At 37.9% G+C, this 17,097-nt stretch overlaps 1 protein-coding gene across 6 annotated transcripts in view; it reads right to left on the reverse strand.

The window, feature by feature from the left end:
* LOC309640595 (serine/threonine-protein kinase TNNI3K) overlaps positions 1-17,097 on the reverse strand; it is a 299,196-nt gene that overhangs the window by 172,059 nt on the left and 110,040 nt on the right. For all 6 annotated transcript variants that reach the window (XM_082419553.1, XM_082419557.1, XM_082419556.1 and 3 more), the window contains 6 exons: positions 15,292-15,441; positions 2,709-2,795; positions 2,080-2,136; positions 1,044-1,136; positions 900-957; positions 579-773 (listed from right to left, as the gene is read on the reverse strand). In XM_082419553.1, coding sequence (XP_082275679.1) covers positions 579-773; positions 900-957; positions 1,044-1,136; positions 2,080-2,136; positions 2,709-2,795; positions 15,292-15,441 — 640 coding nt within the window. The remainder of the gene's footprint in view (positions 1-578; positions 774-899; positions 958-1,043; positions 1,137-2,079; positions 2,137-2,708; positions 2,796-15,291; positions 15,442-17,097) is intronic.

The following is a 17,097-nucleotide window of genomic DNA, read 5'->3' on the forward strand; positions in this document are numbered from 1 at the left end:
AAATAGCTTTTCTACATCTGATAATGCTTAATTATAGATCAATTCAGATACCAACCCCTCTTATTTAAACAGTCAACTTGATTTTATAATCTTTGTAATTTTATACTTAATTTCTTTGTAATAACATAAAAATGGAATCTAATCACTGAGTAAAAACCACATTCTAATTATCGTATGCATAGATCTAGGAAGTGAATTCAAGTTAGACTTGTGCAAGACTATTCTTTCTTAAAACTTTAAAAAATAAATACTGTGACCCCTGGTAATTATTTTATTCTGATCTTAGACATATCTGCTTTACTGGTATGTCAAATTTAGCCTAATTATTATAGGCTTCAGTTACTAATTTAAATTCCTTGAATTTGTTATCTTAAACTGAATTCCTGTTAAGAAAGCACAGAAATCTTTCTAGTCATTAAAACACAATTATTGGGCATAAATTATTAGCCATCTTTAAAATGTCACATTTCCTAGCGCTCAGAGATATCAGAAGGTAAAAGCTCACCTAAGCAGAAAGCGTATGAGGTATTGCAATTGTAATTCCAATGACATGTAAAATGATAAGTCAGAGACCGTACCTCTTCTGTTCATGAAGGAGGGAGAATAGAGAACCCCCTGATATGTACTGAGTGACGATGGCAAACTGGCTGGGATCATTCAAGCAAGCACCCACAAACTGAATGACACAGGGATGATTGAGCCGGCAGAGAATGGACACCTCTCGGCAAAACATATCCACATCTGACTTGGAGCAGTAGGTGTTGGCTCGATAACTGGAAATGACAGCAACAGGAAGTCTTCAGTCAACAGGTGAATCAAAACAAGGGGCTAGCCATGCACATGCTTCTCAGAGTTTACTGCTCTACTTGGATGCTAAATTTTCTCATTTGCTTGCTTACCGCTTTATAGCCACTATTTTATTTCTGCATCGTCCTTTATACACTTTCCCAAAAGAACCTAAAATTGTTTAAGAGAAACAAGTAAACACATATTATTAAACTGAGCTCATTAAACTAAAACAGACTAGTATTTTCTTAGGTTACCTGAGCCGATAATCTCATGGAACTCAATTTCTGAGAGCTGAAGATGGAAATGTGAAGGCAATCCAGCCCTTAGAAGGAGAACATCTGCCTTCTCTGCAAACAGGAATTATTATTTTATTTTTTAAGATAAAAAGCACACATGTGGATGCTTACACACACATGCACATGTATACTTAACCAAAAACATCATACCCTAGTAACATTTAATTTTCCAACTGTAATTGACTACTTTATCTACCTTATCACAAATGATCTCTATTCCCCTACATTAAAAGCCCGTTAGTTCTGTCTCTGTTACCCAACCTTTGTTATCGGAGCTAAGGGTTTATTCCTGATTTGGTCAACCACTAGCTTGTCTGTATGATGTGGCAACTCTGGAGTACAGTCCATATCACATCATGATACAAAGAGTCTTATCTGGTCAATCCCTGCAACCTGTCACAAAAAGCTTAGTCAAATATCCATAAACTAAACCTTCAAGAGATGCCAATTAGGATATAAGCATATGAGTTATTCAGAAGAAACATTCAAAACCAAAAATTATTTTTAAAAACTTCAAATTCTAAATAAATATAAATTTACAGTTGAATATTTTTTACTTTCCTGATTCAATGGTATTAATTTCTGTGTATAGCATACATTCAAAAAAGTTCCCAAAGTATTACTTATTTGGGATCTTTTGAAAAATAATTTATTTTTCAATTTTTTTCCCTATGACAAAGCTTTTCCCCATTCTCCTTAAAGATATTAATATTTATAATTTATATTTCATTAAAAATACAAATGTCTATGTGAATTTGATCTTCTTTTAATATTCATATGGAATTTCCACCATTATACCTTCATGAACTATGAGGCCATATGCAAAATAACATAGCAGATGAGGTTAATTATGGAAAGAATGGTCTGTTAATAATATTGTTTATGCTTGCAAAATAGTCATTTGTAATATATGAAACAAAATAGAAAGTTATCATATTTGAGGCAATAGTTATTGTTAGTAATAAAATATAACAACTGTCCCATATTAAAATACCTTTTGTCATGCTTTTAATCTTCCCCAAAGGGGATGGAACAGACACATAGGAGCCATCTAGAAATCAAATTATAGAGTTAAAGGTAGCAAACATTTTTTTCCATAAAAGCTAAACACTATAAAAAGTAGCACGTGACAAAACAAATTTGCTAAGAACACCAAGTGAGACTATAACTTAAGTCTAGGTTTTTTTCTAGATACTGAAACTGGACAGCAAGTGTTTATTTAGAGAGTACATAAAATGATTAAAAATAAAAATCCAAGGTCTAGCAGACTGCAGTGGATTTAATTGTGTCTGCATATGAGTATTCTCTGTCCTGTCTTAATAGATTACTGAAATGGAAAATGACTGCTCTCAGCTTACCCAGGCCTTCCCAGTCATGCACCAGCCTCATAAACATCCGGTCCAGGGAGTGTAAAACTTGGAGGAACTGCAGATTGGTGAGTTAGAAAATAGCCTAAGTGGGGGCTTCTTTATTTTCAGCCTCACCCAGATGTAAATCTTCTTAAAATAAAGCTGATCTGACATGCCTTCCTCCCTAACCCCAGAATGTTGGTAATAGAAACACAGGTTTACCTTTAGGCACAATATTGCACTAACAATGAAAAATTAACAAGAAAGGGGGTACCTCCTCCAGGCTGAGAATATTCATTACAGGGCAATTCATCCTGAGGTCTCTTATAATGTTTCAGGAGTGTGACAATTGCATCATGTCCTTTATGAAAAGACAAAGAAGGACAAAGGGTCTTAATTCTTGTTTGATTTATTCAGCTCACCACCTAATCGAAAAATAACCAAGGTAGCTTGAAACAAGATTAATCTTAAGAGGTAATACATTGCAATAGGAATTTAGTGCTTTCATTCATTCATTCAAACTCTACTATCATTTTGTAATGTATAACAGTATCGAATCACTAAGTTGTACACCTGAAACTAATATAATATTGTAAGTCAAGTACACTTCAATTAACAAAAAAAGACTGATATATGTGATGTGCTATTTTAGGTACTATGTTGGATACGGGGGATGCAATGAACAAGGCAACTATGGTCCTACCCTCAGAAAGTTTAGTGTAATTGAACAAATAATAAAAATGATGAGAATTTCTAAATGAGTACCTATCAAGTGCTATGGGAGTATATAATAAGAGCACGATTAAAAGGGTGAAAAGCACATTTGGTAACCAGGAAGGAGAGATGTATTTGCTGTGATTGAGCATTACATTTGGCTGGCAACTGCAGTATAACAGGGCATTAAGATAATTTGCATAGGTTTTTGTGGCAGGAGACAGCTGGCTGCCTACCAATATTTGTAGTTCCCATTCACAGAGTGATTTTGTCACTGGGAATGGCTGCCCACCCAGGGACAACAACTCCGTATCCCCCTTGCAGCCAATTGTGGCCTTGTGACAAATTCCCATCAAGTAAATATGAGCAAAAGTGAAATCACTTCCAGGCCTGGACTTTAAGAAATAAGTGAGTCTTCTCTCCTCTCCCTATCTGCTGGTTGGATGCAGAAGGCTCTGAGGCCATACGGGAGGGGAGAAAGCCATCCACTGACCAGAAATGCCCACCCTGGACTGTTACATGACTGAGAAATAAATTTCTATTATATAACACCACCAAAATTGGGGAGTTTGTTCATTGTACTAGGGACTTATAATTGTGAAAATGCTAAATAAAATATAAAAATAAAAATGCTAAATGCTCCTCTGAGTAGAAACAATTTTCAATAGAACAACACTTTGATACTATCTTATGCTTTAACTGTGAAAATAATCTACTGTAGCTAATTTATACAAGAAGAAAACAAAGTCAACCTTAAAGACCCTGCCAAGAAACTTGTGAAATGCAACAGAACTCACTGTAAAAAGGGCAAAATTTAGAAACTGAAAAAGTATAAGTGCTTATCCACCACGAAGGGTTCATAGTTAACACTGGTTTGAATACACCTAGCTAATGTATAGAGTATATACTATGAGTTGTGCCTGCTTTCAAAAAAGAATTAAAATTAATAGAGCATTCAGGATCATAAGATGAAATGATTAAGATGTTTATCAGCACTAAAAGCTTTTTCAAATGTAACATTCCAAGTCCAGAGTCCTCAAGAAAAAATATAAATAAAGAATTGTGACTATGATTGTTAAAACTTGTAGCAAAACTTAAATCTACGGAGTTAACAACTAGTGTCCATTTTCTTATCATCCACAGCTTTCTATTCATGACTGGCAGATCTATGATTTTCTCAAATCATAGACACAGGTTATGATGAAATAATGGGGAACCAGTCCCATCAATACTCTTTCTTTGGACTCTCATGTGCTCACAATCAGGGAAACCTCAAAACATGAAAGACATAAGCCAACAGGTAAATTTCTAAAGGAAGAGCCTACTAGTCAGAAGGAAGAGAGGATGTAAAGAGCCCCAAATGGGAGAAAGCATGACATGTTCAGAAAATGAAAGATGGCCAGTGTGGCTGGAGCATCGCAAGCAAGGATGAGTGGTACCAGGCTTGGCTGGAGAAGTCGGTGAGTGCACATCATGTGGAGTAGTGCTTCTCAAACTTTATCGTGTATATGAGAATCGCCTGGAATGCATGTTAAACTACAGATTCCTGAGCCCTACTCTCAGAGATTCTGATTGAAAAGGTCTGTAGTGGGACCTGAGAGTTGCTTTTCTAACAAAGTCCCAGGTGATGTTGATCAGCAGTCCACACTTTGATATTACTGATGTGGAGCTTTATAGCTTTATAGGTTAGGATAAGGAGTTTGTGTTTTAATGCAGATGAGATGGGGGACTACTAGAGGATTTTAATTAATTGAAGGACATGGTTTGTTTTTACTTTTCAAACATATCCTTGTTTACAGATTACAACTGATGATGCCTCTTCATAAGGCTGTTGTAAAGACTAAGTGAGATTATATATGTAATATGCCTAACAGTTCTAACACATAAATATGCCTTTTGGATCTTTTCACTGCTTTCTTGCTTCACTATTTTGCCTCAAGAATTGTAAATGAACTTGGAAACTCGTTTTTGGAACTTCAGATAAATTTTCTAAATACCAATATATTCAATTTCTGTTGCTGCCATTGTTAATTACCACAAATCTAGCGGCCTAAACAATTCAACTTTGTTATCTCATGGTCCTGAAGATCAGAGTCCAACACGGTTCTCACTGAGCTAAAATCAAGGTGTTGGCAGGGTTGCATTCCTCCTAGAGGAACATCAGTTTCCTTGCCTTTTCCAGCTTCGAGAGGCCACCAACATTTCTTGGCTTGCGGCCCCCTTTCTATATCTTCAAAGCCATCAACGGCTGGCCTGAGTCCTTCTCACATCGTATCACTCTGGCTTCTGTTTCTGCGTCCATATTTAAGGACCCCTGTCATTACATTGGGCCCACCTGGAAAATCCAGGATATTCTCTCAAAGTCAGCTAGTCATCAGCCTTAATGCCATCTGCAATCCTAATTCCCTTTGCTTTTTGCCATGTAAGGCAGCATACTCACAGGTTCCAGGGAATAGGACCTGGGCATCTTTGGGGGCCATTGCTCTGCCTACCACCTTTAGTTGTGATGAAAATCAAATCTCAGTGTGGTTTGTTTGCATGTTGGTACAGCTTTTCTTTCTTCCCCAATGCTAATGGCCATTTGAGCCTCAGGATAAATTAGCACCACCACCAAGAATTTCCTCTGGAATTAAAACACCCCTTCATCTGTCCCCTTGCTAGATTCTTAGGTTCTTAGGTTTTATCTGCTCCTATCCACACTGTCTGCTCCTACTTTTAACAGGACCTGTGGTGCTTTTGGAGTTTTTATTTTACTTAATTTGATCTTTAAGTGTTTGGGAGCAGGAAAAACAAATCAAAAACAAGTTTTTTTTTCTTATTTCTGTTTTTCCTAGGACAGGCTCCTTTGGGAAAAGAAAACAACCCAAACCACAAGCATTTACCCAAGTACAACAAAGCTTAATTCACAGAGCCCACCTCCTCACCTGTCTCAGCCCCTCTGTTGGACTGACTATGGCTGACAGCCGAGAGGGCCTCCTGCTTTCCCTAGTGAAGCAGAAAGCCACATCTTGAATCCTGAAGGCCTGTGTGAGTCAGTGATCACACCCTTGATGTTACCTTTCATCTCAACAGCTCTCTTGGCTCCACTTGCTCTGAGCAGTTTTAATTTCCTGCCAGCGCAGTGGCACAATTTGCTGGCATTTTCTTTAGGATGCTTTTCATCAAGAGCCTAATGAGTGCCTGGGTTCTGGCTGATGATAAGCATGAGGCTGCCAGGGAAATGCCAAGAGGCCCCCTTGGCTCTGGAAGGCATCTCCGCCTGATTTCCCACCTCCTGCTAACTGTGGGCTGAGTCACACATGTATGGGAAATTCTCCTCTGCTCTCACTGCACTGACAAACTACAAGTGTATGCAAAGAAACCTGAAAACCACTAGGACCCAGCTCCCTGATATTTAGCTATGAGGGGTTAAGCAGAAAAATGCCTTGATGGAACTCACTAAATGGACTTGTAAGCCAAACTCCTGATAATGGATATACCCAGATAACCAAGGCACACTAATGGAACACGTCCAGAGATAATCGAAGTCCCACTAATTAAATAAAATGTTTTCCCATATCTAAGAATTTACTATCTACATCCAAGTATTTTACCTAAATAGGAGGTTGCTATGATACTAGCCTAATGCAGTTAGAATAGTGATTTCTACTTTCAGAGTATTATTCATTAGTGCCCCCAAGGGTTTTGGCAAATGGGGCTCTCCTGCTGGCTTGAAGGGCCTTTCATTTCCTGCCCCCTGCTCTTCCAGTCCTGTCTACATTCCCGAAATGCCATGCTTCCCCTTTCATTTGTCTTTTTCTTATGTCCCTTTACTCCTTACATTTGGAGTGATTTTCCCCACCACCCCCCAAACTTTCTGAATAGCTCTTTATTTTAAAACCTAGGTTGTTCTTTAAGGCTTCAAGTCCATCCAAAGGGCTCTTGCATGAAGAATTTAGTATCTACATCACAACCATGTATACAGCAGAGGATTCCTAATTATTCAAGAAGAAAAAGTACAAATTTTATTATTTCCCTGTAAGGTTGTCTCTCAGTCCCCGCCATTTCATCTTAGAAACAATGAATGCTGTTCATCGCTATGAGAAATTATTTTAAGAACACAGAAGAAAGCTTGCTATGAAAATCATTTTAAGAACTAGATCTGAAGACTAATGGTGAATGACACCAGTACTAAGACCTTTGTGACTCTGACACACTGTGGGTCTGAGATTAAGTAGAAAACATGGAGATTTGATCTCGATTATGGAAGCCAAGAAATTCTTATTGATCTCATATGTACCACATGCCCAGGTCATCAAAAGAGCAGTCTGGGCCATTCTTTACATGTGCCTCAAAAATTAAACCTCTCACAGCAATGATATAGATGAGACTTTGCTCAATATTTTGCTATCCCCCCTTCCCATCATGTTAAAAACCCACTTTCCAGAAACATTGAAAAGTGAGATCAGAGGATGGCTCCTGATGTTTGCACTTCTATGGCTCATTTTCCTCCTGACAGTCCTGGTCCCATTCACTGACAATTAAATCAGAGGCAACAAATATTCCAGACTTGCTACATCTTCTTATGACTTAAATCTGAAAGATACTTTACTTTGATATCACAAGAAAGAGAACACACCCCCTGCTTCCCCCATGATTCTTATCCCTTAATCACCAGGCCCAGACAAGAATGTCACCAGTCCTCCTTCATCTTGAGATAAGAATCCACAAGGATGAATGCTTTTGCCAAAAGGACATTATATGCAAACCAAGCCATTTAACATTCCTCTTTCCTCTTTTTCTCCCTTCCCATTTTGCCTTTATTGTCCCTTCCCTTTCCTTCCGCAAATATTTATTGAGTGCCCATTAGAGACCAGCTCAAACAACATCTTCCCAGGGAAGCCCTCTGTGACTTTTCCATTTTAGTGTCCTTGAACATTTTACTTACCATCTTTGTACTTTTTACTTTACTTTTTACTTAACAACTTTTTACTTTTTACTTACTTTTTATTTTATTCATAGCACTTATTATTATCTGTTAGTTTCCATTTGTTATCTTGCTCATGACCTGTGTTTTCTGTTAGAAATGCAAACTTTTTAAGCACAGGGAGATACTGTCTGTTTCACTCACTGTTTTACCTCAGTTCCTAGTATACTGTCTAGAACATATTAAGTTTATGACACTTTTTTTGAATGAATGAATGAATGGTACAAAGTACGAGAGTGTAATGTTGAAACAGAAATGCTCTTTACTCTTGTAATGAATGTTGTGTAGTAGAAAAGAAAAAAAAATATATATATATATATAAATGTTCACTCAAAATTGTATTTAGCCAAGCTCTAGGAAGGAAAGGTAGAGGATGCTGTGAACGTGCATAACGATGCTATTTTACAATAGGCTGGAGGGGTCAGGGAAGAGTTCCTTGAGGAACTGTCTTTTAAGCTGAACTTGAAAGATAAGCATGAGTTGATTAAGCAAAAAAGGAGAATAAAAGAATTCTAGTCAGAGTGAAAAATTTTGCAGTTCCAATGAATAGAAAGAGGAGCTGTATTTAGAATATTCTTTAAAATCTTCTACCTATTAATTTGAGTATTAGGATTGTTCAGTTAATAAGAAAACCTATGATATTTCAAAAATCCCTACAGAGAAAACAGAATAGCGGTAATTAGTATTCTTGAAAAGATCAACTATATTATGACTGATCAGATGCCATTTAGTGAGACATGGAATAGAATGTTATGACTGAAATATCTGCTCATTCTCTATTTCACTTCAACAAATGTATATTGAGCAGCTATTAGGAATCAGCCATTGAATCAAGTTTTTGGAAGATCAAGATTAACAGCCCAAATGTTTGTTCTCAAAAAGTTTAGGGGGAGAGTGTTTCAACATGAGATAGAAATGTGCGTATGGCACAATAAAACATCAAGAAAGGGTGTGTGTGTTAGGCTGGAATGTCAGGGGACACTTTCTGCAAGAGAGGATCCATAAACTGAGTCTTGAAGGTGAAACAGAATTAAGAAATTTAAGAAGTGAAGTCAGGTAGGCAGGGTGGGAGGGTGTAGAGAAAGAGAGGACTGCTTGAGAAAAGGCTTGGAAGCATGGAATAATACGATATGCGTAGAGGAGCGAGTAATTTTGCATAACTACCATGTAAACAGACGCTGGCTTACAGGGTTGTCGTGTAGATTTGATGGGACAATGTGATGTAGAATGTGCTTGGCATAGAGTGAACCCCTAGTGAATGGTAGGGATCTAGTGAATGTGATGACGATTGCAGCATGTGGGGTCACTCCTGTGACAGGAGGGACTGGCTATGAGGTTTGAGAGGTAGGAAGGGCACAGGGTATGCCATGATAATAAACTGAGACTTTTTTTTCCTAAGGTGATAGTGTATCAGTGAAGGATTTTAAGCTGGGGAATGATATGGTCCTATTTACAGCTTGGATACATCTTTCAGACTACAGTTAGAAAATGGAATCAAAAGATGCCAAAGACAAAAAAAAAAAGTAGTTATGAGACTATTAAAATGGATCAGGAGAAGGAGGATAAGGTTATGGATTAAAACAGTGACAGTAAAAAAAAAAAAAAAGAAAAAAGGATGGATTCAAAATGTAAGTATGAAGTAAAATAACAAGACTTTTTGATTGAATGGATATGGGGGAAGGGAGGTTGAGAGAGAAAAAAGTAGTCAAGCATCAATCCAGATTTTTGAGTCAGGTGCTAAGTGAACGGCAATGCCGTTAAATGACATAATGAATAAGGGATATGGTAGAAGAACCTGACTGATGACGACAAAAAAGATATTAAGTTCAATTTTGGACTTGTTGAGTTTTACACACTCCTCAGATATCCAAGTAAAGGGATCCAGCACGTCAGATGGTGTGATGTTTTGAAAACATGGCCACAGAATCTTTGATACTTCTCCATGACTGAGGAGGAAAACCCTGCTGTAGTAAAGAGACTTGCAAATTTGTACTAAAATTTTAAAATATTATGTTATATATTTGCATGCAACTATACATATTAGAACAATGATTTTAAATTGCTTAATATTTTGATTAGTGATTTTCAAAACCTCTTTGATCTGGCTGTAGTCCTTAAATTTTAAGTTTTAAATGAATGGTATTACTTAAGCCATAAACAAGAAATATATATACAACCAAATAACACAAGCTTTTATATATTCCGGGTTTGTCTACTGGTGTTTGGCAGGGATAAAATGCTTCATTAGGAGGTTTAAAGAAGACGACCATTATCCTAATATGTCAATGTCATATTTCTTACTGGACACTAAAGCATGTTGTAAATGAGGAAAGACTGTAAGATTTAGAAGTTTTGTGGAGCATGATTGTATCTCTGCTATGCACTTAATAACAACAGATACCACTATTTTTATTGAGAATCTGTGATCCAGACATTTACATCTTATCCCTAACCCTCAGCAGAATTCTTAAAGTGGTTATTAATTTACTCATTTTAAATTTGAAGATTAAGGCTCAGTTAAATAACTTGCCCAAGGTCATTAAGTAATAGGTATGGGATTTGGACTTAGATCTATCTGATTCTGAGTGAGGTGGTAAGCGGTTGAACTGTGCAATGAGACAGACCTCTGTTTGGTATCAGCTCTCCACCTAAGAGCTGTGTGGTTTGAGCTAGTGTGACAACACCTCCAAGTCTCAAACATTTTATCTGTAATACAAAGGTAATACCAATTTAAAGGGTTATTTTGATAATTAAATTATATACATATTATATATGCATATGTAATAAGTGATTAATAAATGTAAGTTCTCTTCTGCTGTTTGTATTAATGTTTGTAGCTTCTTACACAGTTATTATGTCTCAAAATATTTTGTGTTATCCCCCATAAGAATAAAAGTTCTTCCTAGTCTAATGAGAGTTGGTATTATTTTATTTATTGATTTTTTAAAAGATAGAATTAACTAAACATGTAGAAAGGTAACCAGTAGACACAAAATTGCACATAGATTTTAAAACACCATCTAAATCTTTTGTTTATTCCTTCCTCTATCCCACCCCAATCCACCCTAGCACACTAAACTATGTTCATTAAACTAAGTAACTAAATTCCAAATAGGTAAGAATTCAATATAGAAGAAGCTTGGGAGTTTATCATCCATGGATGAAGATTTATCAAAAAATTTAATGAAGCCACCTCTTCTTCCTTCTACTCCTCCTTCATCCTTATCTCTTAGTTATTTTTTACTGGCTGAAAACTGTAGAAACTCACAACTGTAAGACTTCATTACTTTTAGAGAATACACTATGGTACGTTTACTATAAATAATTCACACCACACTACACTTGTCAAAAGGAATGAACAGAGTATATTTCATGGTACAGGAGCCTTGATTTTTATTGTTTTTGCTCACTTACTCACTAATTCTCCAACTGAAGCTCCCTGTCACTGTGAATTAGAGTAGTTCTGCTGTATACAAATATTGTATTCTGGGTAATTAGATATTGGGATAGGAGCCTCTGTAAATTACTTTAACTGGTGTCAGTACTGAAGCAAATAAGTTTTAGTTCTGTTTCTAGTTTGGGTTATTTTCTGACCCTAAACAGCCTGACATAAAGGAGTGCTTTTCTTTGTCAAAGGCAGCCTTTTCAAATCTAACTGCCAGACACACTATTGAGCTATGTGCTCAATTCTAATTGGCTGAGATCTTTTCAATTCAGCAGTTTCATCTTTAATGCAATGGATGTAAGATTATGTGTAGGTCTTTTCAATGGGTTTTCCCTACTGGTGATTAGGGCAGAGGATTTGAACATAAACAGTCTGTTGGCTATTTCTTTTGGCCAATTTAAATTGATTCATACAAGTCCTTTGTACCCCAGGGAAAGAGCAGAACAAATCCAAGTGAGTGAGACAGCTATGGCTACTCTCAGATGGAACGGTAGAAAAGAAGAGGGAGGACAGACTGGGGAGAGGAAACATTCTAAGTATTATACAATTGGAGCTCTGAGCAATCTGGCAGTGAAATATTGAAACTTAACCAGCAGGCTCCTGGTTACTGGTTAGAACCAAGGTCACCAGGAAAATTATTTCTAAGATTGATCTTGATATCTTTAGGTTAAAAGGGCTATGTAAATGGAAAATATTTTTCATACCTGATCCCACAGGGAGCCATAGTGGGTAAACTCTTTTCTAAAAGTATTCCAAAAGATAGTAGATAATTCTTTTCAGAACTCCAAAGCACCTCTGAATGTGCTATAACAATAGCAGAGAGGGTCAGCTAAAAATTTTGTTTGGGACAGATGAAAAATTTGCCTTCTAACCATTCAGAGATGAGTGCTGTTGAGAAAGCCTCCTAGTTTTATCTTAAGAGGGTAGGCTAAGATGAGCTATTCAAACTGGGCACATTCAGAAGTATTCCTTTTTAAATAGACAGACCCTGGTTATGAAGTCTCTTCTGGGTTTTCTAAGGACTGGATAGGGTACAGGGCAAGCCATGATGGGGCCATTTTTACATCATCTCTATTCCACAAAGAAAGAACTCCAAGTGAAGTTTTAGTGCTTTTTCAACTCCATCTCCAAGTTGCTCAGGAAAATCCTTAGTATGCCATATCAATTAATTTGGTGACTCCCTCTCTGAAGGAGAAAGCAAAGCCAAAGAAAACAGGGACAGTGCACTGCTGACAATATTTTAACAAGGCCATTTCAATCTTCCCTGAACACACAAAAACAATGCAACATTTCTCTAGCAAGAGAAAATAGCAACAAATTTATTTTGTTGGTTTAACTTGCTCTGCCCTAGAACATATGCAAAACATCCATCTATCTCCTGAGTAGTAACATTCAATTTGTTAAAATTTATAGTAATAATGAAATGCAACACTGATGCCTGGCACATTAGTTGAACAAATAAGGGTGACAAGTATGGCATATATTGCAGAGACCAGTGGGTAAGTCTTCTAAGCTAAAAGATTTTTGTTGTTGTCGTTTGGTAGGAAATCTTAGGAGTTTACACAATGATTCCCTGTTTTATACAGTGTGGAATTCCACAAAAAATAAAAGTAAAGCCTGTTTTCAACCATTACTCTCAATCAAGTAAAAACAAACAAAGCCAAACCCTGTGAAGAGATAAGCTGCAGCAGCTATTTCTGAGCTGTCTTCCGGAAGACTAATGATTTGTAAACAGTCTTTCGCTGAAACTCAAATTTATTGAGAGACACTGTCTGAGAATCATTGGAATAAATGCAACATAACTAGAATTTAGTAAGGCCTCTCGAGGCTTCAGAATATGTAAGATTTTCCAACTGATATGCAAATATATAATTACCTGGACTTTCTTTTACACAAAGTAGAAGGCAGTTATACCTAACAGAAATGTATATAGTTATTCATCAAAAGACACATACGTGACATGTACAGGTATAACAACAGTGTTCCTAATAGTCCCCAATTGAAAATTATCCAAATGCCCTGAAAAAGCAGAATGAATGAATTGTGATATAATTAAAAACATAATACCATACAAGAATGAACAGTCTAGAGCTACCTGCAACAATATGGATGAATCTCACAAACTGTTGGTCAAAAGAGGCCAGACATAAAGATGTATATAGCGTAGCATTTCACTTATATTAAGTACAGAAAGAGGTAAAGCTAGTCTATGCCTCGAAAAGGCAGTGGTACCCTCTTTGGAGAGTGAGTGGAAGACAATGTAAGTAGGGCTTCTGGGTGCTGACCATGTTCAGTTTCTTCATCTGGATGCTGAGTGAGTTCAGTTTGTGAAAATTCATTGAGCTATAATGTGCAAGTACGCGTGTGTGTGCGCGCGTGTGTTTATACAATACTCAAGTAAAAAGTAAAAAACATAACAGGCCTATATCTTAACTCATTCCTTGCTATTCCATGTCTGTTCACTTGTCTCTAGTAAAGTAACTCCTATATCATTTCCTCACTAGCAGTGTGCAGACCTATATGTTTTTCTTTCTCCTTGTCTATATGCTTACAATAGCTCTCTATTTCTATCCATCAAACTTCATCTCTCTGTTCATTAATGGACTTCCATGTCCTATTTCAGGCAGAAAACCTTTTAGATCATCTTGGTAGTCTAAGAAATCTTCCAGTTTAGTAATTTCTCTTTTTAAGTATGGTTTTCTAAGATTCTAACATTTAAAAAGATAAGAATACTTCTTTACATACTTTAAACATCTTAATAAGACAATGCAGGCATCAAAGTCTGATATATTTTACAGTATTTAGTTGTAACTCTGATTTCAATACTGTTCCATGTCACCTGAAAATTTACACTCTGTTGGAGTTTATGCGTTTATGTAGAGCTCTCTTAAGAGGTATAGTATATTTTAATAACAATGACAAAGATGCTATTTTACGTTCTAATTGTGTCTAGTTTCCTCTCCTTTAAAATGAAAAATTCACTATTAATAATCTTTATTTCTGGACTACTACTATTACCACTGTTATTATTACTGAAATGCCAATTATTAGGTATTTATTTTGTGCCAGCCACATTTATAAGCAATTTGCACATATTATCTCATTTAATCTTTACAATCTTATGAAGTTGTTATTGTCCTTATTTTTCAGATGAAAAACTAAAGCTCAGCGAGAATAAATAACTTGCCCAAGATCAAGCAACATGGTTTGATTTAAAACCAGGTGTTCTGCCCAAGCTTTCACCTCTTTGAGCTCAAATAAGTTTGTACTTAAGCACTAAACATTGGTTGCCTTACTTTTTCTAGTGCAGGCATTGTTAGCAGGGTTAGATGTGACAAATACTCCCTTTCTTTCTTTGCATTAATTTCATTTTTAATAATTTGAATCCACAGCAAAATTCTCCTATATAAGAGGTAAAGACTAGTTCTGCATCTACTCTAAGAAAGTAACTATCATTACCTATCACAATTTTGTTTCTCCAGCATCTAGAAATGTGATAGCTCCTTCTCCCTTCAAAATGCCAATACCAAGAATGCCTTCAGCTCATCTGCAGCCCAGGAGTTGCTTTCCCTATTGTACTCTTTGATCCAAGTCTCCAACGATTCAAATACAATCTCCAGAGGAAATGGGAGCATACAAGTCATGCAAGCAAAAGAATTATTGATGCACTGGCATAATCTGTGCACACAGTTCAATGTTATCACTATAGAGATGCAATGGTGAAAAACATACCTTTTTCATAAGCCCACATTAAACATGTCTGCTCATCTTTTTCACCACTAGACCTGCTTGGATCACAAGCTACCAGATTCATATCAGCTCCGTTATCCAGTAAGAACTGAACCAGGTGAATGTGACCATGGTAGCAAGCAGAGTGCAATCCTATAATAGAATAAGAATGAAAGTGTGAAAGGAGAAAAGGGGAAAACTGAAACCCAATTTTCAAAAGACAGTCATTACCACATAATAGAATTGTTGCCAGAGATATACAGCAAGGGTTGATTTCTTTGACAAAGAATTAATTCTGCCTTTGAGCAAACAAAACATAGTTGGGGTCTGGGCAAGATGGCGGAAGAGTAAGACACAGAGATCGCCTTCCTTCCCACAGATACATTAGAAATACATCTACACGTGGGACTGCTCCTACAGAACACCTACTAAACGCTGGCAGAAGACGTCAGACCTCCCAAAAGGCAAGAAACTCCCCACGTACTTGGGTAGGGCAAAAGAAAAAAGAAACAACAGAGACAAAAGAATAGGGACGGGACCTGCACCAGTGGGAGGGAGCTGTGAAGGAGGAAAGGTTTCCACACACTAGGAAGCCCCTTCAAGGGCGGAGACTGTGGGGGGTGGAGGGGGGAAGCTTCGGAGCCACAGAGGAGAGCGCAGCAACAGGGGTGCGGAGGGCAAAGCGGAGAGATTCCCGCACAGAGGCTCCGCGCCGAGCAGCACTCACCAGCCCGAGAGGCTTGTCTGCTCCCCCGCCGGGGCGGGCGGGGCTGGGAGCTGAGGCTCGGGCTTCGGTCGGATCGCAGGGAGAGGACTGGGGTTGGCTGCGAGAACACAGCCTGAAGGGGTTAGCGCACCACAGCTAGCCGGGAGGGAGTCCAGGAAAAAGTCTACAGCTGCCGAAGAGGCAAGAGACTTTTTCTTGCCCTTGTTTCCTGGTGCACGAGGAGAGGGGATTCAGAGTGCTGCCTTAACGAGCTCCAGAGACGGGCGCGAGCCGCGGCTATCAGCACGGACCCCAGAGACGGGCATGAGACACTAAGTCTGCTGCTGCCGCCACCAAGAAGCCTGTGTGCGAGCCCAGGTCACTCTCCACACCTCCCCTCCCGGGAGCCTGTGCAGCCCGCCACTGCCAGGCTCCCATGATCCGGGGACAACTTCCCCGGGAGAACGCACGGCGTGCATCAGGCTGGTGCAACGTCACGCCGGCCTCTGCCGCCGCAGGCTCGCCCTGCATCCGTACCCCTCCCTCTCCCGGGCCTGAGTGAGCCAGAGCCCCAGAAGCAGCTGCTCCTTTAACCCCGTCCTGTCTGGGCAGGGAACAGATGCCCTCAGGCGACCTACACACATAGGCGGGTCCAAATCCAAAGCTGAACCCCGGGAGCTGTACGAACAAAGAAGAGAAAAGGAAATTTCTCCCAGCAGCCTCAGAAGCAGCGGATTAAAGCTCCACAAACAACTTGATGTACCTGCATCTGTTGAATACCTGAAGAGACAACGAATCATCCCAAATTCAGGAGGTGGACTTTGGGAGCAGAATATATTAATTTTTCCCCTTTTCCTTTTTTTGTGAGGGTATATGTGTATACTTCTGGGTGAGATTTTGTCTGTATAGCTTTGCTTTCACCATTTGTCCTAGGGTTCGGTCCGTCCGTTTTTTTTTTTTACTTAAAAATTTTTTTTTCTTAATAAATGTTTTCTTAATAATTTTTTCCTTATTTTCTATTTTTAAAAATTAAAAAAATGTTTTCTTAATAAGTTTTTTCATATTTTTTATTTTAAAAATTTAAAAAGTTTTTCTTAATAAAT

Source organism: Balaenoptera physalus, assembly GCF_965194825.1.
Source record: "Balaenoptera physalus genome assembly, chromosome: 1".
Classification (NCBI taxonomy): domain Eukaryota; kingdom Metazoa; phylum Chordata; class Mammalia; order Artiodactyla; family Balaenopteridae; genus Balaenoptera; species Balaenoptera physalus.